This window comes from Candida orthopsilosis (genome assembly GCF_000315875.1).
Source record: "Candida orthopsilosis Co 90-125, chromosome 6 draft sequence".
Classification (NCBI taxonomy): domain Eukaryota; kingdom Fungi; phylum Ascomycota; class Pichiomycetes; order Serinales; family Debaryomycetaceae; genus Lodderomyces; species Lodderomyces orthopsilosis.
The window spans coordinates 633,770-659,336 of record NC_018300.1 but is presented as its reverse complement, the minus strand read 5'-3'; the positions used below and the strand labels follow the sequence as shown (position 1 = coordinate 659,336).

The 25,567-nt window shown below is 36.8% G+C and overlaps 16 protein-coding genes across 16 annotated transcripts; 7 read left to right on the top strand and 9 right to left on the bottom strand. All coding sequences in view use genetic code 12, as the record gives it.

Annotated features, from left to right (window-relative positions):
• Window positions 1–4: 4 nt before the first annotated feature.
• On the bottom strand, window positions 5–1,033 carry CORT_0F03180 (Swd3 protein; the record flags this gene model as incomplete). The annotated part of the gene is made up of 1 exon (XM_003870622.1): window positions 5–1,033. The coding sequence occupies one exon, from the start codon at window positions 1,031–1,033 to the stop codon at window positions 5–7; it is 1,029 nt and encodes a 342-aa protein (XP_003870671.1).
• A 219-nt stretch (window positions 1,034–1,252) lies between these two features.
• On the top strand, window positions 1,253–1,795 carry CORT_0F03170 (Vps68 protein; the record flags this gene model as incomplete). Its single annotated transcript, XM_003870621.1, has 1 exon — window positions 1,253–1,795. The coding sequence occupies one exon, from the start codon at window positions 1,253–1,255 to the stop codon at window positions 1,793–1,795; it is 543 nt and encodes a 180-aa protein (XP_003870670.1).
• A 219-nt stretch (window positions 1,796–2,014) lies between these two features.
• Window positions 2,015–3,214, bottom strand: CORT_0F03160 (serine/threonine/tyrosine (dual-specificity) kinase; the record flags this gene model as incomplete). Its single annotated transcript, XM_003870620.1, has 1 exon — window positions 2,015–3,214. The coding sequence occupies one exon, from the start codon at window positions 3,212–3,214 to the stop codon at window positions 2,015–2,017; it is 1,200 nt and encodes a 399-aa protein (XP_003870669.1).
• Window positions 3,215–4,547: 1,333 nt separating this feature from the next.
• CORT_0F03150 (Mrps18 mitochondrial ribosomal protein MRPS18) lies at window positions 4,548–5,297 on the top strand (the record flags this gene model as incomplete). The annotated part of the gene is made up of 1 exon (XM_003870619.1): window positions 4,548–5,297. The coding sequence occupies one exon, from the start codon at window positions 4,548–4,550 to the stop codon at window positions 5,295–5,297; it is 750 nt and encodes a 249-aa protein (XP_003870668.1).
• A 463-nt stretch (window positions 5,298–5,760) lies between these two features.
• CORT_0F03140 (Rpl25 rRNA-binding ribosomal protein component of the 60S ribosomal subunit) lies at window positions 5,761–6,504 on the top strand (the record flags this gene model as incomplete). Its single annotated transcript, XM_003870618.1, has 2 exons — window positions 5,761–5,767; window positions 6,080–6,504. 2 exons carry the CDS (start codon window positions 5,761–5,763, stop codon window positions 6,502–6,504), a joined length of 432 nt encoding a protein of 143 aa, XP_003870667.1.
• Window positions 6,505–6,606: 102 nt separating this feature from the next.
• CORT_0F03130 (hypothetical protein) lies at window positions 6,607–8,034 on the bottom strand (the record flags this gene model as incomplete). The annotated part of the gene is made up of 1 exon (XM_003870617.1): window positions 6,607–8,034. One exon carries the CDS (start codon window positions 8,032–8,034, stop codon window positions 6,607–6,609), a length of 1,428 nt encoding a protein of 475 aa, XP_003870666.1.
• Window positions 8,035–8,409: 375 nt separating this feature from the next.
• Window positions 8,410–10,073, top strand: CORT_0F03120 (hypothetical protein; the record flags this gene model as incomplete). The annotated part of the gene is made up of 2 exons (XM_003870616.1): window positions 8,410–8,416; window positions 8,467–10,073. 2 exons carry the CDS (start codon window positions 8,410–8,412, stop codon window positions 10,071–10,073), a joined length of 1,614 nt encoding a protein of 537 aa, XP_003870665.1.
• A 59-nt stretch (window positions 10,074–10,132) lies between these two features.
• CORT_0F03110 (hypothetical protein) lies at window positions 10,133–10,357 on the bottom strand (the record flags this gene model as incomplete). The annotated part of the gene is made up of 1 exon (XM_003870615.1): window positions 10,133–10,357. The coding sequence occupies one exon, from the start codon at window positions 10,355–10,357 to the stop codon at window positions 10,133–10,135; it is 225 nt and encodes a 74-aa protein (XP_003870664.1).
• A 260-nt stretch (window positions 10,358–10,617) lies between these two features.
• On the bottom strand, window positions 10,618–11,532 carry CORT_0F03100 (Yhm1 mitochondrial carrier protein; the record flags this gene model as incomplete). Its single annotated transcript, XM_003870614.1, has 1 exon — window positions 10,618–11,532. The coding sequence occupies one exon, from the start codon at window positions 11,530–11,532 to the stop codon at window positions 10,618–10,620; it is 915 nt and encodes a 304-aa protein (XP_003870663.1).
• A 550-nt stretch (window positions 11,533–12,082) lies between these two features.
• On the top strand, window positions 12,083–13,621 carry CORT_0F03090 (transcription factor; the record flags this gene model as incomplete). The annotated part of the gene is made up of 1 exon (XM_003870613.1): window positions 12,083–13,621. One exon carries the CDS (start codon window positions 12,083–12,085, stop codon window positions 13,619–13,621), a length of 1,539 nt encoding a protein of 512 aa, XP_003870662.1.
• Window positions 13,622–13,662: 41 nt separating this feature from the next.
• Window positions 13,663–14,571, bottom strand: CORT_0F03080 (Adk1 adenylate kinase; the record flags this gene model as incomplete). The annotated part of the gene is made up of 1 exon (XM_003870612.1): window positions 13,663–14,571. One exon carries the CDS (start codon window positions 14,569–14,571, stop codon window positions 13,663–13,665), a length of 909 nt encoding a protein of 302 aa, XP_003870661.1.
• Window positions 14,572–15,597: 1,026 nt separating this feature from the next.
• Window positions 15,598–18,156, bottom strand: CORT_0F03070 (hypothetical protein; the record flags this gene model as incomplete). The annotated part of the gene is made up of 1 exon (XM_003870611.1): window positions 15,598–18,156. One exon carries the CDS (start codon window positions 18,154–18,156, stop codon window positions 15,598–15,600), a length of 2,559 nt encoding a protein of 852 aa, XP_003870660.1.
• Window positions 18,157–18,310: 154 nt separating this feature from the next.
• CORT_0F03060 (Ctf5 protein) lies at window positions 18,311–18,949 on the top strand (the record flags this gene model as incomplete). The annotated part of the gene is made up of 1 exon (XM_003870610.1): window positions 18,311–18,949. One exon carries the CDS (start codon window positions 18,311–18,313, stop codon window positions 18,947–18,949), a length of 639 nt encoding a protein of 212 aa, XP_003870659.1.
• Window positions 18,950–19,083: 134 nt separating this feature from the next.
• On the top strand, window positions 19,084–20,265 carry CORT_0F03050 (hypothetical protein; the record flags this gene model as incomplete). Its single annotated transcript, XM_003870609.1, has 1 exon — window positions 19,084–20,265. The coding sequence occupies one exon, from the start codon at window positions 19,084–19,086 to the stop codon at window positions 20,263–20,265; it is 1,182 nt and encodes a 393-aa protein (XP_003870658.1).
• A 1,030-nt stretch (window positions 20,266–21,295) lies between these two features.
• CORT_0F03040 (Pex25 protein) lies at window positions 21,296–22,918 on the bottom strand (the record flags this gene model as incomplete). Its single annotated transcript, XM_003870608.1, has 1 exon — window positions 21,296–22,918. The coding sequence occupies one exon, from the start codon at window positions 22,916–22,918 to the stop codon at window positions 21,296–21,298; it is 1,623 nt and encodes a 540-aa protein (XP_003870657.1).
• Window positions 22,919–23,888: 970 nt separating this feature from the next.
• CORT_0F03030 (Zcf18 transcription factor) lies at window positions 23,889–25,529 on the bottom strand (the record flags this gene model as incomplete). The annotated part of the gene is made up of 2 exons (XM_003870607.1): window positions 23,889–25,394; window positions 25,455–25,529. The coding sequence occupies 2 exons, from the start codon at window positions 25,527–25,529 to the stop codon at window positions 23,889–23,891; spliced, it is 1,581 nt and encodes a 526-aa protein (XP_003870656.1).
• Window positions 25,530–25,567: the final 38 nt, after the last annotated feature.

The window sequence follows — 25,567 nt, the reverse complement described above, 5'->3', positions numbered from 1 at the left end:
CATTTTAGCTCTTTTGCTTCCAATGGGGATTTAATTCAAATACGTTTGCAACTCCATCGACACCACCAGTAACTAGCAATTTTCCCTCATCAAAGCTATCAATAGATAAAATTGCATCTTCAACACCATTTCCCTTATATTGCCACACCAATTCCTTCAGTTTCAAATCCCAACACAAGATCCCATTCAAATCACTCCCACTAACAATCAAATTCAATCCATTACAAACAACAAATCTCAGCTCACAATTAAATTTCTCACAAATGGGACCTTCTCCAGGCCCAATAAATGTCTTGACAACTTTATTCTGCATAAAATCCCATAATCTAATCATTCCATCTAAACTGGTACTCAAGATGTATTTCCCATTAGGTGAATTTTCGACATTTGCCACGGGGAAATTTTGCAATTCGGTAGTTGATAATGAACTAGTTGCAGTTCCATGGGAAGAAGTACTTGTGGTTAGTGTTTTCAAGCATTGATACGTTTCTAAATCGAATAATCGAATTAATCCATCGTATGAAGCACTAATTATGATTGAATTGTCGGGAGTTAGGGTTAAACTTGATATAGGATCGGAATGAGCAGCTAATGTAGTTAAAATCTTCCCTGATATTACGTCCCAGATAGTTATGGTCTCATCAGCTGATCCACTAATTAGTAAATTACCCTTTGAGTTGAATTGTATAGTTGTGATATGATATGTATGTTTTTTGAAAATTCTAATACATTTTGATGACGACTTATGAATGGACCAAAGTCGTATAGTAAGATCATCGGAACAAGAAGCCAAGATGGATGAGTTTATGGGTGAGAATCTAATATCTGATATTCCCTTTGTATGACCAATTAGTTCTGTTATGAGTTGTCCTCCTCCTCCTTGTGTGGAGTAGATTTTGATCTTGTTTTGAGTTGCTAATGCAATGGTTGAACCATTGGGCGACATCCGTATTGATGTGATTGCATGGGGTTGTTTTATTTCGGTCTTCAAGATGTATAGATCATCGTTTTGTGGATCTAGTATTATACCCATTGCATACTTTAAACTATCAGATTGTATTATTTACCTCTTTGTTAGAGAATATTGAATTTGTTGTTTTGGTTATCAAACGAAAAACCCGAAATCGAAAATCTCAATCCCATAAACCAACAAAGGGGGCAAAGACATTCAAAGAACAATCAATAAACACATCCACCACACGACATCATCTCACCAACCAAATAAAATACAAAGCTACAAAGCGACAGTACAATGGAGAATCATTCAAACAATTTATTCAGATTCAGTCTTGGTAACCTCAGATTACCCAAATCAGCAAAATTAAGAGCATTTGGAATCTACTTGTCTGGTGGATTATTTGCAATTGGGTTCTGGTCATTAATAGACTCGGCCATATATTCCAAAACTGTAAATGCATCCGATGTACATGTGACTTTTATTGATTGGTTACCATTTATATGTTCTTCATTAGGTATGTTGATTGTTAATTCAATAGAAAAGAATAACTTGATGAATAATGAACAAGGAGGTGGCGCAGGCATGTTTGATGATGGAACAAATTATGTTTGGGCTGCTAGGACTATTTTGTTTTTGGGATTTAGTTTGTTGGCTGGTGGACTTGCTGGTAGTTTTATGGTTTTCATTTTGAAATATTTAATGAAGCATTATTCATTCCCCACTTTAGGCATGGGAGTTTCGAATATCGTTTGTAATGGATGTGTAATGTTGAGTTGTATTGTGTTATGGCTATCTCAAAATATTGAGGATGAATATAGTTACAGTTTAGCATTATAAGAAAAAGAATAAATGCAACAATTAGTTGTAGTACTTGGGTTGAACCCTAAATATACTATAAATCTCTATAAAATTTGTAAGATGAATGAAAGCTAATTACACTTGTAAAGAAAATGCCAAATTGGCTTGAGCAAAGAACTAAACGTTATAGGGTGGTATACGCTGAAGATGAAGATTAAGCTGTTTGTTTGTTCTTTTTTCTATCTTTGTTTCTTTGTTTCATACAAGTCCAAGCTCATTCTTATATGGTCCTAATAATTCCAACTCAAAATCACTAAAATTGAATAAATCCAATATAATTGGCTCAGAAGCTCCTCTAGGATACACTTTGAAATCCTGATTTTTCAATTCATTAAAGAAAGGCTGTACCAAAACCTTTCTAGGACTAGCTCTTTGCTCAGGATCATAAACCAAAATCTTCATTAATAAATCAATAGCATCAGGTGGTGAATTACTAAAAATTTGTCTAAATCGTTCTTCAACAGTACAACTAAACAATCTGGTTGTATACATATTACCCCGATATTGTGGATTACTTTTGAAAAAAAATGTGTTTGGTGGTGGTCCTAATAATTTGGCAATTTCCTTCAATTGAGTTTCAGGTGAAGTTCCTTGGAAAATGGGTTTACCTAAAAACATTTCGGCAATAACACAACCTAAACCCCATATATCAATCTTTGTAGTGTATAATGAACACCCAACAATTAATTCCGGTGCTCGATAATATCTTGAACATATATAACTAACAGAAGGTTGATTAGGTTCTAATTTCTTTGCTGATCCAAAATCACAAATCTTGAGTTGTATTGTATTTGGATCAACTAGTATATTTGATGGCTTTATATCTCTATGACTTACACCAAGTCCATGTAGATACAACATTGCTCTTGCTAATTGGAACGTATATGCTTTCATATGAGGATAGGGTATAGTATATTTCGATTGACGGTAAAACTTGATTTCCGATTGTAATGTAGATGGTAAACATTCCATTACCAAGTTTTGATACACTTTATCATCAGCCGAGCTCTTTTTGTCGAAAAAGAATCGTAAACTGACGATATTGGGATGATGGACAACTCGTAATATCTCCAATTCTCTTGATTTATATTCAGTTTGCGCCGGTACGCGCTTAATTGCAAATGGACCTAACCAACCATCCTTATGGGACCCATTAGACTTGGATTCCTTGAAACTACCATTGACTGCGGATTCTGATGGTGGTGGTGGTGAAAAAGAAGAAGAAGAAGAAGAAGAATTGTTGTCAGCGTATCGTAATACAGCTTCAACAACAGTTCCAAAGGCTCCTTCACCAATTTTCTTGTATTCTCTAATCGTCATTTTACTCGATGTTGATGTTTTGTTGTTGACCACTTGAGGTAACGTATACTCTTTGAGTACTCCTACTGGATGTGCCATTGTGGATGTGCTAGTGTGTTGATGTAAAGCAAATTGGTTGTTGTGGTTTGTTGTGGTTTGTTGTACTGTGATGTGGTGTGGTGGGGCGTGGTGGGGTGTGGTGTGTTGTGATATGTTGCGTGTTGATTGGCTGTGTCTAAGTTGTGTGTTGTGTGTTGTGTGTTGTGTGTTGTGTGCGTGTCCAGAACTTTTTGTTATCTTGTGTGTGAGTTAGTTGTGGGAAATATCTATTATGCTGGTTGGCTCTATTTCTTTCTATTAAGTTTGATACAAGTAGCCAAAAAAGTAGTATGACTTTTTCAAAGAGCAATTGCAGTTGATGTGTACCAGAAGCGAAGAAGATTGAATTAGCAATGTTGATAACCCTATGTATTCTGTCTGCCTACCTGTCTGCCTGTCTGTCTGTCCCTTTCTCTCTTGTTTGTTAGTGTTGTTGTTGATTCTATTTAGAAATGTGTCACACACACACACACACAGGCGCATACAAACACAGTTTAAATTTATTTTTTTTCTTCTTTCTATTGAAGAATTAAACAGAGAGAATAGATGTAACACAACACAACACAGCACAGCACAGCACAGCACAGCAACAACAATACTCTTTCTCTCTCTTGTGTGTTTCTACTTTTTATACTCGTTTTCTTTGGCTACCCTGTACAATGGAAATGTAGTTAGCCTAAGTGTATATTCAATAAAATAACTACTGTTATAAGTAGACTTTATTTACTTGACACCTGTTGTGAAGGAAACCTTTTTTTTGGTTGTATTTACACGCAAAAAAACATTTATTAAACTATATTCTCCTTACGTATATATAATACAGGTGTATTATTTGTTATGCGTTATGACAGATTAACGCGGTGTTCTCCTGTCACTATTGTAAATATAGGGGGAGGGGTAGCGGGAGCGGGAGAGGCGTGACATAGGTGCATCATTTTTAAATGCTAAGCATTACTATTTATTATCGAGCTGTTGTCTTTTATGGGTAAACTAGTGAGCTAATCTACTATTCATGTATTAAGAAATAACCACAAGACCATAGGAGACGATCGGGTATGGTACTATATCGACTGACCACTAATAGGTTTCCTTTGAATGCTCAAAAGTGTTCAAATCTACAGAATCAACACCCAGGTAGTATGTGTTGATTGGTTATCTCTCTTGATTGTTGCAAAAAATAAAACAAAACAACAATACAGCAAACTCACTTCATGCTAAGTTCATTTGGTAGCAGTCGGTCGAAACAATTTTTCTTTTTCCCATTGGGATTAGATCTTTCCATCAGTACAGCTTTAACAACGCTCTATATCCTATAATCCACCGCACTGTCATCATGTTTAGACAATGTTTGAGTGGGATTTACAGGCAGCCTAGAACTGGATTGAGGATAACACAACTGTTGACATCCCCAATCAGGTCGATATATAATTCGTCAGTGTTGTACCAAGCCCAACCCAACATCACCCCAACCACAACCACAACCACAACTACAACCACATCCTCATCAGTAAAGACTACTATCAAAGAATCACCGTTATCAGAGCTCAGTAGGTCTATTGAAGACAATATTGACAACTCCCAAAGCCAAAGTGCTACTACAGCTTCACCCTCTAAACAAGCTAAAGTAAATGAGAAAATAGTATATTGGAAACTTTATTCAACATTCAATAGACACAACACAAGGTGTACATTAGTTGCAGTTGTTGAAGACTTGAACTTTATGGAAAATAACCCCCACTTGTCTTACAACGAAAAAGTACTTTACTATTTGCAATTACCTCACAAGGTTAAGTATTCAGTTACAGCTGGTCAATTGGGATTTAGGAAGTCACAAAGACAAGAATACGAAGCTGGTTTCCAGGTTGCTGCAAAGATGTTTAAAACTATTCAAGAAAGAAATTATATTGGTCCTAATGATAAGATTGAATTGATCTTGAAGAATTTCGGAAAGGGAAGAGAAGCTTTCCAAGCTGCATTGTTAGGTAAAGAAGGATCCTATTTGAAGAATAATATTGTCAGAATAAGCGATTCTACTGTCATAAGATTTGGTGGTAACAGACCAAAGAAATTACGTCGTTTGTAAGGAAGAACACCGTGTTTTTCATTCGGCTAAGGGATATTGCATATGTCAACTGTGTGTGTGTGTGTGTGTGTGTGTGCAATCTATACCCACCTGTATATAATATTCGAGTAGCTAGTACCAAGGTAAAAAAGAGGAGAGCTAATTCGTTTGATGTAAGTTTATGAATACAGAAGACTAATGTTTTGGCAACCAAAACAATATAAAACAAAACAAAGTGCGTGTAGCCCTATTTTTAATTTGTGCACGTGCAAAAGTTTGAATGTTTTATATACTACATAATGAAATGAGTTGGTAGCACATCTCACTTTTACCATAGTTAACAACATTCACTACACAAAAACAATGGGTACTCACCCAGTTCGTGAAAGAAAAAAAAGAATTTTGATAAAATAGACATTGAAATTTTTTACAAAAGACCTAGTTTAGACCTTTTAATCAATTCATATACATATCATCATCAGCAATGGGTTGTATGTTTAAGCACATTCATTATGAGCACATGTGGAGGACTGTGAAGAGAGCAGATAGGGGGAATATATAACGTCGGAGAAGGATATGAGAGGAACGATTTGTCGATATAGAGAATTAAAATAGACAGGAAAAGTTGACTGTGGTATGATAGACTATATCGTGCCGGAGCAGACAACATAAAACATACTGTGTTTAGCTGTGGCAACTAGCAAAGGATAGTTATCATCTATTCCAACTCATGAGAGACATCCCTTACTCCACTTACAGCCTCACCAATAATTTGTTCAAATTACTAACTGTTTTCTTTTTAGCAACTACTAAAGGAGCTACTGCCGCCAAGAAGGCCGCTTTGAAAGGTGTCAATGGTAAAAAAGCCGTCAAAGTAAGAACTTCCACCACTTTTAGATTACCAAAAACCTTGAAGTTGGCTAGACAACCAAAATATCAAAGAAAATCAGTACCACACTACAATAGATTGGATGCTTACAAAATCATTGTTTCTCCAATTGCTACTGAAACTGCCATGAAAAAAGTTGAAGATTCAAACACTTTGGTTTTCCAAGTTGATATTAAAGCCAACAAACATCAAATTAAACAAGCTGTTAAAGAATTGTATGATGTTGATGTTGATTACGTAAACACTTTGATTAGACCAAACGGAACTAAGAAGGCTTATTTGAGATTGACTGCTGATCATGATGCTTTGGATATTGCTAACAAGATTGGTTACATCTAAATTTTCTATTTGAATTTAATTAATCTGTATATTAAAAACAATAAATGAGGAAATAAGGAATGGAAAATCGAGTAGGGAAGACATCTGAATAAAGCATTATCTTTAAATTAGCTCTAATATAGGAGATTCTATACACCAGGTTTCCAATTTAATACCACGATTGAGAACTTTTGTCTTGCTTCTCAATTTTACTTTCTTAATTTCCATTTGATTTAATAAATTTGTAAATTGTTGTTTTATTCTCTGTAATTCTCTTCCATCAATCAGATCTAGTGATGGTATTCCAAGGAAGCGACAAAGCTCTTCATTCAGAAACTCTGTTGGTAAATTATATCCATTCTCGTCACTCAAGTATAATTTGAAAGACGCAAAACCCATAGTTTGCTTACTTGATGGAGTAATCACCAATGGAACTTCTGGTACCATGGTAAAGCCCTTCACTGTATCGACAACAAATATTGTTGAATCATCAGAACTTATATTTTTGCAAGCATTTCTAAGATCGGCAATGGTTGCAAATTGTCGAATTTTCACCATTTTATTTACCTGTAGTGGAATTGATACCCCATTTCGTGCGTTATCAGTTTCTATATCCTGAGATATAGAGTATTGGGCTGATATATTCCCCATTGGCGCCGTTGCATAAACATCACCGACATCAAAATCATCATCTGAGTATTCATCATCATCATCATCATCCTTATCTGGGATCTGCGATTCAACAACACGTTCAACAACAGAATCCTTCTTACTTTGATCACGAGGTGGATTTATACTAAAACTAACATCATTATTACTTGCCATGGGAGATAAAGCGTTTTCATCATCGTCTACATTATTCAAATCTTCACCTTCATCTTCATCAGTATCTGCATTAGGCATTTGACTTTGCAAAAAATTGGGATTTTGTGACAATTTATCAATATCTTCATCCAACACACCATTTGTTACTACAAATTCAGTAAATCCATATTTCAAATCAAGCTTATGGTAAAATTCTTTACTAACACATTTTTTCAATCGATCAAGAAAATTGATGAATTCACGTTCAATTCCCATCATTTCTTTAAATAAATTCTTCTTGTATACAATTCGACAACTATTTCCAAACCCTTCATAATATTTATTATTAAATTTGTAAAGATCAAAGTTGATTCTAGCTATAGCAAATCCTGAATCCACACCTTCAAATATTTTCAAATATGAATCAAATGTATCTTTTAATTTAACAGTGAATAACTCATCTTTATTAAACACCTTCTTGTCAAGTTTGCATTCAGGTATACCTGTAAGAAAAGCAGTTTGATTGGCTTTGACGCTTGTTCTCTGTTTAATTTGTGTTAGATCAGTGAGTAAGATTGTACCGGAGGTATGGTGGGGAATATTATGAAATATAAGAACAGGAATATCACAACGATGTCTTACTTTGGGGAGGGTTTTGGCATCGGGAAGTTCAGATAAGGGGTGTGTGAGGAGAAACCCAGTGACTTTTGTACCTTCTCTAGTAGGAAACTCGCACTTCCTTTTCATGTTGGGGTCCTTGGTTGTAGCTTAGGTGGATGGGAGAGGGTTATGGACTGGCTTATGAAATCAGTCGCGTATAGGAATTGCATTTTTAAAATTAATTTTAACGCGCATTGCAGATGTTTGAAGAGATACGAGAATTGTCAATATTTGTATTAGCACTCAGGGATAGAGAATCTCGTTTCAAACATCGTCAAGACCATAGATGTCAGATTTTCCAGGTACTCTAATAAGCCCTTGCTTGGGGCATTTGTATGTCTAAGAAAGCACCCATATGTACTGCATATAAATTCTTACTCTCGCATCTCAATGACTTTTGACATCTTCTCGATTGCCTTTCTACTCCACCTAGGATAGAACGAAGAACCAATTCAATATAACATGAAAAGTAAGTCACAGTCAATTGAGATTTCTAGAACAAGTACTAACCTCATCCAGAAAAGGTACTCAAAAATAGAGAGTCAAAATCAGCTACTCCTCAAGAACCATCGACATTCAGTGACTTCTTGGAAGAAGGGTCTATAGCCGAGGAAAGTGGAGACAGATGGCTTGGCTCGGATATTGCAAAAGCATTGAGATTCTACCAAAAAGCATATGATGCTTATACAAAGTCGATCGAATTGAATTGGAGTGCCGAGAATGCGGATGCATATTACAATGCTTCACGAATGCTTTTACAAGTTTACCTTTTGCACAAATCTTCAGACGGATTGGCATTGGAGGATTTGACCAACATTGATGAGATCTATGGCCCCAATTCAATTTTACAGACCTTGAATCAGATTTTGGACAAGCACTTGAAGGCATTGGAAATTTGTGGCAGACATCTAGATTTGCTTTACAACACAGCTACTGTTTATGTTGAGATTTTGGAATCCGATGTCACTAAAGAAGATAATGTGCCTATCGATCAATTGATGTTGATTTATAAGTCAGGAGAGCAAATATTGTCCGAACTATTACCACAACAGGTCAATGCTTTAGAAACGTTTGTGCGTGATTTAGCCAATTCGACCACTGAGACAAATGCAGTATCATCAAGTGCAAGATCACCCAACATGGAACATCAGCATGAGTCTGAGCACGAGCACGAGCAAGAAGAATTTGAATCTGATGAAGTCACCCAACCAGTTGACGTTTTTGAAACTGTATTATTATCATACAGATTGATACAAGCAACATACGAAAACCTTTCTGAAAGTGGCAGGGAAGTAGCCATTACTAATACGACTGTTGAACCCTTTGTTGTTTCATTGGATAAGATTGTTAATGAATTGCTTTTAAAGTATTCTGAGAACTCTATATCCAAGAATGAAATGTTGCAAAATATTACCCCTGCACAAGTCAATGAACTAAAGATTGCCAAAAATAGTATCATCAGCTTGCAAATTTCTGACGCCTTTGAGGTAATCAACATATGGGAAAAATTTTTCAACAACGAAGTGCTAGACGAAATCCCTGAAAAGTATTTAAGCTGTGTTGATACTGTTCAAACAGTATTAGAAAGAAATGATATAACTCTAAACACAGTTAATAGCTCCACATCCGATTGGGATAAAGAAGGATTTTGGAAATTAATATCGCAACAGAATAGTTTATTAAAGAAGGCACAAGGACTAACACAAGATGACTTGAATGCAAAGAAAAAATTACCCCTGGGGGTTGAACAAGGCATAGGCTCAACCATCATCCAACTATGTGATATAATGATTGCACGAGCAGACTTAAACTTACAAATGTCGATGATGAAAGACTACGAACTTAGCATGAAGAATCAAGCTGCTTTACTTCAGAACAGTCGAATTCTACTTAAATCAAGTATGAATATTGCCAATACTTCAGGAGGATTACGGGAACGTGCAATTGAAAAACTAGATCGAGAAAAGAAATTGAGTGAAGCTGTTTTCCGTTTGTGTTTGCTAGAGGGAAAGACTTCGTTAGAGGAGCTTGATCAAATCATGACTCGTCCTAGATGGTTGCGAGAGTATAAAGAGACCAAGAGGATAGATATATACAATGAGTATTTGAAGCGAATTCCCATTTGATAAATACAGTAAGTAGACATTAGATATATTAAAACACTTGTATAAGCTCTATATAAACTCTATATAAACTCTTCTGGAATATCAGTAACATTATTACTCCAGTAGTAATTCTCCGCATATACTCCACTCCCGTTCACTGGTTCGGCTGGAGCACACCGACTTGCTTTACTGAAAATTGAGCTATCAATGTACTGTAGACTAATTGATGGATTGCGGGCATTATTTACTATTATTTGTATGATGTTTATTTTGAATAGGTGTAGTATCCATAACATAACCTTCATTGTGACTTTAGTGAATAGATAGTATAATTAAGCAAGGTACGATAGAGCAGGTGAATGTAAGGAATTAGATGTGACTGTGAGATGATGCGATTTGTTATCTGATATCTCATATGGTCATTTTAGGAAATCCTGGGGGCGTGCGCTGTTCTAGAACAAAATGTTTTCACATGACACACTCTGTCGCGAAATATAACAACACGACATTGGCCAAATTACAGTTTGCATTACTTTGTTTTTCTATGTACAAGAATTCTATACTATTATTTGCTTAACAATTTATCAAATGCAGGGATCAATGATTGAGCCATGGCAAAAGAAAACACCAATTTTGGTCCAGTGGTTAACAATTTAGGAGTCAACCCTTTAAAGAATGCAGTTATACCTTCATTCTTGAACATATTTTTCAAAATAGTGAAACCCTTTTCTGGATTATCAAAGTTTCTATTTTGGATTCTAGTCTTGATGACATCCAATGGAGCACTGACAATCAATGACGCACTAGCACCGAAAATGGAAGTAATGAAATTTTGGGTCCATGTAGCTTGACTGTAATCTTTCAAACCGAAAATGTATTCTTTAGCAAACGAGTTACCTCCAAACAATGCAAATGAGCCCGGTGCGTTTCTAGCCATGGTCCACCCCCAACCTCTGTATAATCCTAAACCTTCATCTTGTAAAATTTTGAGAAATCCCCTACCTTTAAAAGATTCTGGGTTTGTTTGACGTTTGATTTTCAAGACATCTAATGGCAACAAAACAACCTCACCGATACCGATCAATGACCCAGCAGTAGCGCTCATCAAAGCCTTACCAGTTTTAGGACCAAAAGCTGAATCGAAATTGTCTTTGAAATTCTTGGTTAAGAATTCATTGGCAAATGGTTGACCACCATATTTATACACTCTCTGTAAAATCTTGTAACAAGCGGCATATCCTAAACCGGGAAACAAAGTAAAGAGTCTCTTAACCAATGGTTGAGATGCAGCATCTTTGAATATAATTGTGTTTAATTGGTGTGCTGAAGTAACTCTACCATGATTTGACATCAATCTCTTGGAAATTGTGTCAACAGGGTGGAATACACCAATTTCAGCAATACCTGCAGTGGCAGATCCCAAGACTCTGGCAATACCTGATTGCTTCTTATCTGAAGACGAGTGAGCAGTTGGAGACATATCGAGTGGTGTAACTGATTTGAATTGTGGTCTTATCTATTGAAAATTTTTTGATTTTTTTTTTTTCTGGTCTCTCTCTGTTAAAGAAAATAGATGTTTGACTCACACCGCGGTTAATTTTTTTTACATAGGGCTTTCTTGTATTGCTTATTTGGGAATTTCCATTGGCCTAGTGCATGTAGATATGCAAGCTTAAGCTGTTTGAGTCGATGATTGTGAATTGATCGGAGCTTATCAGGTGACAAAATTTGCCTATATTTCTTAGTTTCTATTACTAATGTCAACAAACGTACGATATGGGACAGCCAGTAAACCAAACATGAGGTCATGAACAAATTAAACAGCCACAAATCATCCTACAATTGAATCAAGGATGATGTGAGGTGTCAAAATGCTGCTGTATCCCACATTACAAATTTCTTTCTTGACCAGTTTTCTTTCAAAGTGAGGAACGAAGACAAAAAAAATTGCAGCAGTTTTCCCTTCTCATCAGTGGAGCTTCCAAATTCACGCAAAAGAAGCCCAGGTCTAATCACTCATCTACACAGCTATGGCAGATGTCATTGCAGAGTTTGAGCAAAAGCTATCAGAGCTAACAATAAACAATGGATTGATTATAAGTCAGTTGACTCAATTAGCCAAACAACATCCCGAAGTGGCGGACCGAATTATCGATTTAATCACAGCTAGGATTTACAGAGTCATACCTGAACAAAAATTGTATACGTTATACGCCTTGGATGACATATGTAAAGTAGTTGGCAATCCTTATAACATTCTCGTCGGTGATGATATTTACGACATTTTCACACACGTCTTTCAACTAAATAATGATTTTATACGAGGAAAATTAGTCAAGATGTATGATCTTTGGAAGACGGTGCCACTTAAGAGTACGGGTGAGCCAGTATATCCAGAAGAACAGTTGACTAAAATTGGCCAGTTTTTGAAAAAAGCTGGTTATCCTAAAGAAGAGTCAGTTAAACAGGTGAACTTACCACCAAAACCCACAGTCTCTTTACAACAATCTTTAATAAACGATATTGACAAACTAATACCTATTTTTGAGAACCAATTACGAACAAATAGTATGGATCAAAAGGTAGCAGATAGATTCAAGGCGTTGAATAGTTTAAGAGGCATGTTGACTAGACAAGAAATGAAGCCAGCCGAGTTAGAGGCAATTAAATCGCATATAGTCAATATTCAATCACAAGCGACTCCGGTTACACCAGCTATTACCCCACGAGCAACAACGCCACGAGCAACAACGCCATTCACACCTGTGAATCCAGCTTTTCAAATATTCAATGATTTGATATTATCGGGATTGGTCAAGAAGGACCAAGAACCAATCCCAGGGTCAAAACCCGTCTATACATTAGTATTTCCCGAAACAAAATACTCTTTAGATCAGGAACGTACAGAAGCAAGCTTGGAAGATTTGCTATTGCAAAGTAGTTCAATTCCAAGATCAGAATATGACAAACAAAAATTTGTTGAGTTGATGAGTATTTCTAAAAAGACGTCTGATGGAGACTTACAACACTTTATCAATAATAATAAGTTGAGTGCAAACACGTTAAACTTGTTGTATGAAGCCAAACCTTCAAAGTGTTCCATTTGTGGGAAAAGGTTCACCACAGACCCTGAGGGTGCAAACAACAAACGCCTACACTTGGACTGGCATTTCAGAATGAACAAGAAGTTGACTGTCAAAGGTGGTAATATACAATCAAGAAATTGGTTTGTTGATGATTACGAGTGGGTCAAATTAGTCGAGAATAGAGTTGGTGAACAGGATTCTACAGTCACTGATCAGAGTGTAGATATTCCCGTAGCTACTGAAGTTCAATACGCCATTGTTCCTGAAAACGATACAAATATGAACAATCGATGCTTAATCTGTCGTGAACAAGTCAAAGCTAAATATAATGATGAGATCGGCGAATGGGTTTGGTATGATTGTTTGAAACCACCGGGCGAGAAAAACTCAAGAAGAATTGTACATGTAGCATGCTTTAATGACAAAAAGAGGTCGGCAGAATCAGACATAAACCCAAACGTTAAAAGGGAGAAAATATATTGACAACTATGTACTGATTATTTTTGTAGTTCTAAATAAATGACTTATTGACCCAAACATTTCAAAATATCGTTCCAGACTTTTCCTGGTTTTTGAGAAGCATCGATTCCTTGCCAAATACCAGTTTTTTTGTAGTATTCAACAATTGGCTCAGTTTGTTGATGGTAAGTGACCAATCTCTTTTTCAAAGCTTCTTCATTATCGTCAGATCTTTGAATCAAAGGTTCACCAGTGATGTCATCAGTCAATTCCTTCTTTGGAGGGTTGAAGATCTTGTGGTATGATCTTCCACTAGCCGGGTGGACCAATCTACCAGTGATTCTAGCAACCAATAATTCATCATCGATTTTCAATTCAAGGGCATTTTCCAATGGGGTTTTTCTTTCATTCAACATAGCATCCAATTTTTCAGCTTGAGGAATAGTTCTTGGGAACCCATCCAAAATGAATCCCTTGGCACAGGTTTTGTTGTTTTCCAATTCAGATTTAATCATGTTGACCATAATTTCATCATTTACCAATCCACCTTGGTCCATAATCTTTTTAGCTTCAAGACCCAATGGAGTTCCTTGTTTAACTTGTGATCTCAACATATCACCAGTAGCTAAGTGACAAGCACAGAATTTGTCCTTTAAATCAGCGGATTGGGTACCTTTACCGGAGCCGGGAGCACCGATCAAAACCAATCTCAATTGTTTGGCAAAATCAGTTGATTGAGCTGGAGAAACACCAACTTTCTTTTCCAATTGTTGGATTCTTTCTTGCAATTTAGCAACGGTATTTTTCAAATCTTCGACTGACATGGTGATATAGGGGGGAATCGGATACGAATTGTAAGGTGGTATTCGAGATTTTTCAATCTTGATATTCAGAGTTTTTTTTTTTTCAAAGCGGGTCAAACACGATTCTTCGGGATTTTGTGTAATGAAATGCAAATCATTTAATTGGCTCATGGAGTTACCTCTATACAGGTGAATATATACGAGACTAGGTAATGTGGAGTTGCAAACTGCATTCCTTTTATCCGGAGACTAATGTCATAGGTGTATCGCATCAGACAAAGTCATACTACTGGATGTGTATTATGAAAGCGTATATTTCTACTTACTCTACAATCCCAAGCCACATCTTTTGATTAGAAATATTGAAACTTTACAGGTCCTCACAGATATGCAACGTTCTCCGAAAGTCATAACTATGTTTGTTTTGACCAACATAGTCAATCAGTTAGAGGGTTTTACAATAAAAAGTTTTCGTAAAGTATGTTCAAAGTTTCCAAAGACTCATTTCGTCATGGGATAGCCACGCTGTACATTTTTCATAAAGCATGCAATTGACATGGTATAGTATCTGTCACAATCATCACCAAATGCATCCAGTGTTAGCAAGCACAAGCGTTACCGTAAGTAAATCTCGGAGGAAACACAAACCTCAGTTTAACAATCCTTTATGGGAGTGATATATAATCTTCTATTGGGTGGATTCTACTCAGCAAAATAATGTATCTAGATCTACCTGGGCTAGATTTTTAACATAATCAGTGTGAATGTGCAGACCTAGATTAACGTGCTTAATTTCGTATCTGTGTGTAGGGTGATATTTCTGAGTTTAATTTGTTGTAGTTAAGGATTGTTGTTGCCTCATGAATATTGCCTCTAATCAAGACGGGTTCTTTTGAGTTCGCTGATGCATTCTGCTTAGTATTGGTTCGACTACTGTTTAACTTTTTTCAAACTCGGAGAATTTCTTGTTCTATTTATATAGTAAATCCTCTGTTAATTTAAGGAATATTGATTGAGTTGCACTAGTATGTAATGTTGCAAGAGTAGGGTGAAATCGACTACCATTAGGTGCAAACTGCTACATTTCTGGGAAAGAAGCAAAGCGGATCTCAAAAAGGATACATAAACAAACCCAATTAGAATTGCCTAAAATTACATACAATGACTTATAAACTATAAAATCGGCCGAGAAGCTCTTTAATTGAATTGAACGTCAATTGTTGCACCCAAAACAGAAGAGCTTCTAGATCTGTTTTCGTCTCCATTCTCTCTCAAACCATGCTTTGGGGAATTTCTAGGAGATGGCAATGGTGTGGTTTTAGTCTTGAATGGTCGAAGAGTAAATGCGTCTGCATTGATTGGGTTCGGAGCTTTCAAATCTTTAGCTGCAAAATGTTTCTGTTTGGTGGGTGTTACTGAACCCTCATCACTCTTATCGCTGGGTTCGTTTTCGTGTCGACTAGTTGGCACTTCAATCAAGGGAACTTTTTTAATTTGCAACCCCGCCTTTAACTCAGACTCCTTCTTTTGCTTATACTTTGTCTCGTGCTCAATTAGCTTCTCAAATAAGGCTGCCCTGGTTTCTACTTTTAGCAACTCCCCAAGAAATTGGATATATTGATCAAGAGGGGGTTTGAACCCAGTTTTATATTTGACTGAGGATGGCCTCATGATCAAGTGTACAAATGGTATTGAACCTATGGCATCCATATTGTTCAAATTCTTCGAAGCAAGCTGTAATTCACTGGCGTCTTTAGAAGGTTTCTCAGAAAGCTTGTCTGAAGTGCCATAATTTTCAAATACATCCAACTCAAAAATTTTACTTAGGTGCTCCGTTATTGAGAGCAAACAAGCCAAGTTACATCTTGGCAATGATGAGAGCACTTTGACCAAACTGGTATCTGTATGCTCTCCATCATACAAGTTGATCACTGAATCAAATGCAGTAAATGGAATCACGCTATCCTTGAGCTCCAACAACCAACTTTTAAAGAAGATGATAGCATCACCAGCTTTCTTTTCTTCAAAGTACTTCAACACATCATTGATTATGTGTACCTTTTGTTCTTTCCCGGTTTTATCAGTAGGTAGGGAGCACTGAGAAATTACGTGTGTAATATCTTGCTTGATTTTCCATGCCGATTGCATATCCAATGACTGCAACCAAATTGACTTTAGATCATCATCTTTGTGACTTTCAATCACTTCTCGAAGCCGATGGACCATGAAAGGTGTTGAAAAAATACTTGCTGGACAGTCTCCAGTTACTTGACCCATGGATAATTGGGCCGATATATCCTCAAATAGATCAAATTGGTATTTTAAACTTTGAGGGGAGAACGCTGCTTCTGTAGTCAACAGGAATAATACACCAGTGCTCAGTTTGTCTAGATGGAGAGACAAATCATGCTCATAGTTTTGCTGCTTGTTCAACTCCGCAATGCCTTTACCACAGGCCTGAATTTGATTAAATTGTTGTAGGTGAAACTTTTGAATAATTTGCAGCAACTTCGCTGAGCTGCTATAGATAATCTGAACTTTTGTTGTTTCGAATTTCTCCAAGTATTGCACCAAATCTGAAAAGCCCTTTTGTAATAAGTATGCCAGTTCTTGTAGTTCAAGATTTTGTTCATTATATTGATCAATGATATCCAGAACGATTTCCTCGTGATTTTTTTTCATGATGGAACTTTTAACATTGTTGAACATACTATTGAATCTAGTTGTCGTCTCCGCCATATCACTCATGAATCTTGATGAAGGGGATGAGACTTTACGATTGGAAGGGGTTAACTGCTTAACAGGAGTGGAAGGCGTTGACTCTTCGTGAAATTGAGATACGTGGATTGCCAAATCTGACCATTCAAACCAGACGCCTTCGCTTTTGAACCGTTTTTGGAATATATTTGTAGGATTGAGCAATTTTAGAGTGACTAATGACTGACCAAACTTTTCAAAATTTGACCTCGTTGGTTTTAACCCTTTAATTCGTAGATCATTAAGTGCTTCACAGAGAGACTCGCTGGCAAATAAATCGTTCTTGTATCCTGGAATAGGAATTTTACGTTTGACTGTGGGAGTCTCTGCAATGATCTGTGCAAGAATAACTTGAAATTCTTCAATAGTTTCAAAGATTACAGTACCAACATGTAGTGGGAATTTTAAATCAGCATCTATTTGACGTCGTATACTGTTCTGTGAATCTTCTTCAAAATAAGATTCGTCATCACTGTAGTCGTAATCGTCCCCATCTTGCGGCCGCTCTTGTTCATTAACTTGCGGTTGTGATACCTCCCTCAATCTCAATTCATCGAAATATTTCGATTTGCTTTTCTCCATCTTTTGACTTAAAGTGAGATACTCCTCGTATAGCTCCTCCAAACGGCTAAATTCCTTCTTTATACTCGACTCGTGGTGCTTGAGATAATTAGTTAGATCATCAAGCACAAATTTGTCAATACTAGATGCCAATTGCAATAAGGTCGTTGATTCTCCTAACATTTCGTTCCTAAACATTTCAATGCATGAATAGTACTTTGGAATTTCACCAATTTTACCACTGAATGATTCCGTTGATGCCAATTCATTGCTGGTTTTGTTCAAGTATTCGCTATTGGAATGAAAATATTTCAAGTAATTGAATATCAACTTTCGAAAATCGTGTAGTTGATTCAACGAGACATATGTATATGATTGTAGGTTCCGCAACCCACTGATGTAATCTGGAGTCCAATACAGGTTGGCAAATGGCTGCATGGATGGTGGTGGTGGTCAACGTATTCTGGGGAGACCATCAAACTGAAAACAAAAAAATTGCAAAATAGCGCGTGCTGATCTTTTGATGTGATGATCACAAAATTAATCAGCCGAGATTGACAATCATTGTCATTGGAATGGATGGGTGTCGGAAATGAACGAATATGAGCAGCTACAGCAAGAGATCAATTTACTCGAGAGGAATATTGTGGATATACAGGAAGACCTAGAACTATTAAGTAAAAATGAGTCGATTCTACAGCAAGAAGTTACGAGTTTAAAACAAATTCAGGAGGAGCAAAACCGGCAACCAGCAGATGGTCATCATGAGGAGGTCCCTATCATCAAACATACCTACTTTGACCCATCAATCGCCCAATTTTTCGAAGATACGGAAGGTTCGCCCCCGATTGAATTAATCGATGAACAAATAATAGAAAAGGCCGACACCAAAGAGAACATCATGTATGAGAATATTCTACGAATGGGCGGAATAACTGCATTTCCGATCAGCAAGCATGCGTTTCCCAAAGATGAAGTACTAGGGATTCGATTTGATATATTTTCAACCAAAAGTAGATCATACAAGCAACCTCACTATGCCATTTTATTAAAAGGCAGATACAAGAGTGAAGCATTGCATTGGAGGATTCATAAAACTACCTTGCCTGTACATGTACCCTTAGATAGGTATCAGCAAGAGCTCCAAGAAACGAATGATCTTGACAAGTTTGTTAATCAGATATACATGTACCTTGCAAAGGACAACGAAAAGAGGGAAACAGGCTCCTAAAGAAGACTGCCTAAAGGTATCTTTCATGGTAGCTTGAGGTTTTTTGAAGCCTGTTGTATAGTTCATGTTAACACTTGAAATATATATCGGTAGCGCACGTCTCATCAAACCTGTAATCACTCCATTCCACAACAATGTCTTGGAAAACTGCCTTGCAGACGTCAGCTACAATCGTATCAATTGCCATTATTATCAATGAACTACAAAAAGCGTACCGGCAAGTGACCACCAGCGAGTCAGGCTTAACATCGCTCCCTCCGAGATCAAGAGGTATTGAATCTAGGATAGGAAACACCGCCCTAATCGAGATTAAAACTTTGTCAGCGAAAACAGGATGCAAAATATATGCAAAGTTGGAATTGAATAATCCAGCTGGAAGCTCAAAAGATCGAGTAGCGTTGGCAATTATAAGAGCTGCAGAATCGCAGAACCAATTGGTACCTCATGAACAAAATGTAATTTTTGAAGGTACCTCCGGATCCACAGGTATCAGTTTTGCAGTATTGGCTAATGCATTGGGATACACTGCACATATTTGTCTTCCAGACGATACCTCACCCGAAAAGTTGCAGCTACTTGAAGCATTGGGTGCTGAAGTTGAAAAAGTGAAACCTGCAAGCATTGTCGATCCTAATCAGTACGTAAATGCAGCAAAAAGAGGTGCTGATGCTATCAATAATGATCCAACAAATGACAGAAAGGCTATTTTTGCCAATCAATTCGAAAATGATTTCAATTGGAGAATACATTACACCACTACGGGGCCCGAATTGATTAAACAATTGGATCATATAGATGTGTTTATAAATGGGAGTGGTACAGGTGGTACCATTGCGGGAGTTGGAAGATGTTTAAAAGAACATAACATTGAAACAAAAGTGATCTTAGCCGATCCACAAGGAAGTGGACTTGCCAATCGTATCAATTTTGGGGTATTGTATGATACAGTGGAAAAAGAAGGTACAAGGCGGAGACATCAAGTTGATACATTAGTTGAAGGTATTGGTCTTAATCGTCTCACCTGGAATTTCAAACAAGGAGAACCATACATTGACGAAGCAGTTAGAGTAACCGATGAACAAGCACTGAAGATGGCAAAGTATTTATGTATCAATGACGGGTTATTCTGGGGCAGTTCAGCAGCAATTAATTGCGTTGCTGCTGTCAAGACAGCTTTGAAATATGGTCCTGGCCAGAATATCGTTGTTGTTGCTTGCGATTCTGGTGATCGTCATTTGTCCAAATTTTGGAAGCATGCTGTGCAAATACCCAATGACATCACGTTAGAGGACGTCTTGTTGGAGGAGAGAAATTAGGAACTGATGGGTGATAAAGTGTATGTGGGTATTACCGCCAATAAGGTGTTACCTCAATTGCGCTGTAGATGATATATTGTATGCTATTAATTATCGGAACCACTTCAGAGTCATGCTTTCCACGCATTTAATGTTGAGCTTTTGTGTTGTCACGATGATGTAAAGCGAATAATAACGCGAAAATTTATGAGCTTTGTAAGTTGATGCTTCAACATGGATAACACAATACAAGGGAATTGCTTTGCGACAACTCATTGTTGAAAGAGATGGATATCAAAGTTGTATTGCGAAATCTCGTTCCAATGGACTACATTCGAACTCGACATGCTCATTGTGTAGAAAATAGTATGAAGCATATTCTTCGAAAAATGATGGGTGGTGAAGTGTACAAAATTTTGCAACTGGTTCAGTCTCTAACATGCGAAATTGTTTATCAAGAACCGTGTGTTATGTTTACTACAAACAGCAAAAAGAAAATTTGTTCACTTTTCTTAAAACTATTCTGTTCTTCATGGTATATAAAATATTTCGGGATGATATTGTGAGCTTTTATCGAGGGAACTAGGTATCCTTTTAGGGGGACCCGCAATTGAAATAAATTGGTGCTCTGTATATATTTTTTGCAGTTTTATCAGCACGAAGATATCCCCATGAAAGAGAGCTTCCGCAGGAATTCATCAAACTAGAATTACTTGTTCATGTTTGCTGTCTTTTAAATTTAAGCAGTTAAGTTCAGCAATTCCCCACCCTTATATTTCAAGGAAATAATAGACGCCTTTTGGGGTCATAACTCAAGGAGTCCAATTATAGGTTCTCGTAACTTTTATTGAATGTAATATAAATTGTTAAATTGTTTGTGTAAATCACGTTTATCTGTAAGACGAGCCTCTTGGCTATTCTAAGACTATCCCTTCTTTACCGGAGGTGGTTGGAGTTTCGACGTGGCCACTGAAATCTACATGCACCCTAGTAATTACTCACATATAAATATATATATTAAACTAACAAAACCCAATCATTTCTATTTTCCTTAACTCTTCTCTTGCTCCTTAATCATTCTATCTTTGGTCTCTCTATACAACTTAACTGTACTCAACCCAGAAGCTGCAATTCCCATCCAAATTTGCCAAGTTTGGAAAGGCAAAGCAATACTGAACACACTATAAGTATTGAACCCCAAATCGGCTAGTAATTTATAAATTTCAATCCAACAGTTTGTCTTTTTAAACATTATATCCTTCAATTTCAATTCATCTTCACTGTTGGATGATGAATTGTATGTAGATGATGTGAGATTGAGTATATCAGCTCCACCTAACAATTGTTTTGATAGTATTTTGGCCTTGTTACGCACTTGAATTGCTATCTTGAGGTCCATTTCCTGTTGTGTTAAATTGGTCAAGTTTTCATGGGTGTTGTATAAAGCTAACCACGATTCACAGTACCAGGCATAACATTCGTGTCTACCGACAAATGTTTTGTATGTTGGTGAGGTTAAAAGTTTCAACTTGTAAAGCAAAATCGATTCATCATTGATTCCATAGTATAATGAAAAAATTTGACTCAATGTTGAACGATTAAATAATTCCAGTTCATTGATTTGTAACATCTTATTTTTGAAATCGACATTACTTTTAAATTTAACAACTAAATCTCTTATTCTAAATGGAGTTTTACCAAACCGAAGAAATTGTCGATACATTGACAATCCATTAATCATTCCCGCAAAACGAGTCTTGAATAACGAACAGACAATAATGGCAATAATTCGAATGAAGTCTGAAGGATGTTTGATGAAGTTTTTAATCAATTCCAATTGTTTGTTTGAGTCATCGTATCTTAACTTAATAGCTGCAATGTTGACTTTGTCATCTGATAAGTAGTCTTGAGCTTGTGTAGCATGGAAAACTAATAAACGTAATGTATATTGTCCCACTTTGGCCATTTTATCCTTCCCCACGATGCTATTCAACATGGACCAAAATATCTTCCAATTACTTATAACTGGTGGTTTAGGTGGAATGGTTGAAGCAGTGGAGGAAGCTTGTGATAAGGATTCAGCCTGATCTATCTTCTGCACATCTTCATGGCGTGGTGGGATATAAGCAAAGGTGTTCTTCGACTTCAGGGGTGTTTCATATTTAATATTTGATCCAGTAGCCATTGCAGTCGTTGTTGACATTTTAACCTGATCCTCAAGAATTTTGGATATATTGTCGGGTGAGTTCTGAGCCGATTCTATCCACTCCGAATTAAACACTTGAAGTGGTGGTTGTGAATATAGTTTCGACGATGGATAAAGTGGAGATTGTCTAAATTGTCTATGGGTATTCACTTGAGAGATCGACTGGTGATGATTCTCTAGCAGTTGTGGCAGAGGTTCCTGTTGAGGTTGTTGTTGTGATTGCACTTGTTGAACCAGTTGTGGTGCTTGTTGTTGACGTTGATGTTGATGTTGATGTTGTAGTTGTGGCAGTTCCTGCTGCTGTGAATTTACTCTTACACTATTTTGAGGTTGTGTATGATGAATGTCCAGATGATCAAGATGAGATGGCCTTGTATCGTGGACCAGTGATTGTTGTTTATAATATTGTGAGTTTTCAATGGGAACTTGATTGAATAATGGGCTAATTGAGGAATCTATATCGTTCATTATAAAAAAAAGGATTAGGAAAAAGGGGAATATAAATGGCGAAAAATTAAACTTATTGAAAATGCAGTTTCTGTCAGATCAATTCAAGTCCCTTTGCTTGTGTATTATTGTGATATTTTAGTTAGTTTGTTGTTGTTGTTGTTGTATATCGATGTTTTTATTATGTGTAAGTTTTAAGCACTTGTTTCCTGGGTATAGATTTTTAAATAATTTTTGTTTCTCCAAAATCAAAAATTTTTTCTTCTTCTTCTGATATTTACTCTCATACAATAAGGATCTTACTCAATACTACATTTCCTGAAACAATGATTAACATCACTACTCTTAAGAGAACTTACTCGGCTTTCCCTTGGCTGAAACTTATCTTTAACCCTTTTGAATCTAGGCGATCGGTTGTTTAGTATCCGAAAGATTTAGAATATTGTCTTGCGTTGTAAAGGCGCGCCACGTTTTGTGTCGAGAGTGGAAAAAAGTTACATCGTTACATTTCATTGAGGATACTACTTACTACTATTATGTACATATGTCATCTCTTTATTCCTAAAGCAATATCACAAAGTTGGGAATTTCTTTCTAGGTTGCGGTTACGGGGAATGTAACATCTTGACTTGGTGCAGGGCGTTTTAAGTGGGCAATTCAGTTGCAATTTTAACGAGATGAGCAAATTTTGGTCTGCATTGAAAACGAGGTGGGAAATATATAGCTAGTGAAGTATACCTCTCCTGTGAGCTTTGAAAATTTCAGGGTTCCAGGCTAAGCTGTTTTGCAAACAGCGGGCAGTTTTAAGTGAAAGACATCCCCGCAATCACGCGCCAAAAGCGGATAAAGTGATGCCACAAATACCGAGGGTTTTGTTCAGACCGCATAAAAGGAGACCCCAACCCCAAATGTCGCAGCTTTTTTGCGTATGTTCGCCAGAAACTATATATAGCTATTAATCTTTTCCCCTCTTTAGCGGACCTCTAAGGACCTATGTCCCCCCCCCACAAACCCCTTCAAGTGGATCAAAATAGGGAAAATCCTCGTAATTAGGAATAACATAGCATTGGTCAACAACAAGATGATACAAATTTCTTTCCACCTTATCAACTAACTTCACTTCATCCTTATACCAAACAACAAAATCTCTCCAAATACTGTATTCTTTATACATTTGAAATCTAGCAATAAAACATAAGGCAGCGTAAACGTATAGCACTTTCAACGCATATTTATGTTTTGCATAAAGTAAAGAACGAAAATCTTCGGGAATGACCATTAGGAATCGGAATAAAGGTATGGGGAATTTATAATACCCACAACCAAAGAGGGCTTTATTTAGACAGTCAAGTGCCAATTTTAATGTTTGATACAGCAGCGATGTGTCATTGACTACCTCTTCATTAGTTGAGTCTTGAAATCGGTATAGCTCCAATAAAAGATACTTGATTATGGGGTACTCACATTCTTTCAATGGTGGACTATATAGGTCCTGATTAACTCTGAAGAATAATAAACCACTCAATTCAGATTCGAGTATTGTACTGGCACAATTGAGTACTATATCTCTCGAGCCACGTGATATTGCAATCATATCTGTTTCTTCTTCATCTTGATTAAAGCTTATAAGTTTGATTAATCCATGAGGCTGCACTCCCAAGAATGAAAAGATTAGTATACTTGACACTGTTAACTCTTTAGCAATAGTAGGGTCAGTGAATGAGTTGGAAGTTTGGACTTCATTGATCTTTTCTTGGGCTTTAGCTAGAGTAGTGAGGAAATGGGTGGTGGTTTTCAAATAGATGTTGTTTCTAGTCATGGTATCAAACTCAGAAGCATCTTCTCTAGCTAACGCATCAAAAATATCCTCCTCATTATCCGAACGTTGTATATCCTGTAATGGTAACGTGGTACTCAAAGCAACAGCAGCAAATGAAAACATCAGTTGTCGTACCAATTCACTTTCTAGAAACAAGTGTGGTACTTTGTATTTCCAAGCATTGTGAATGCCCTCATTAACACCAAATGAAAACAAGTTGATACAATGCATATCGAAAAACTTCAACAACCGTAGCTCAAATCTCAGTATTCCCAACAATGTGGATGTTTGATTCAACATCAAGCTTCGTGTAAGATAATCCATATGAGTGGGTGGTGCATAGTAGTCTCGTTGAAGTAATAGTGCTTTAGTTCGAGGGGAAAATTGACCACCGAAAAGAATCAGTGATGGAGTCCTTTCTTCATCAAACAAAGGGGATGTAGAAGTTGTGCTCGGTGAAGTTGTATCTGAGTCTAATACCTCAAGAAATGGTGAAGCCATCGATGTTGGTGTTGTTGATGTTGTTGATGCTGTTGATGTTTCTAGCACCTCAATTGATGTAGATGGTTTCTTAACCCGATGCAGCCACTTTAGTGGAGCTTTACTCTTTGGTGCAGCATAAACACATTCCCTTTGCGTATGAACACAGTATTCACAAGCCGGTTTGGCTTCATTACACTAAAGAGTCATTGTTAGTAACGCTTGAATGGTACTTGAATTGCGTTGCGTAGTACATACTTTGATTTTCAATTGCTTACAACTTAAGCATCCATTTCTAGATCGTTTGTTCCTGGGTTGTTGATTCGTTGACATGCTATTGATTACACACGAGGTGGGCTTGAAGTTTCATT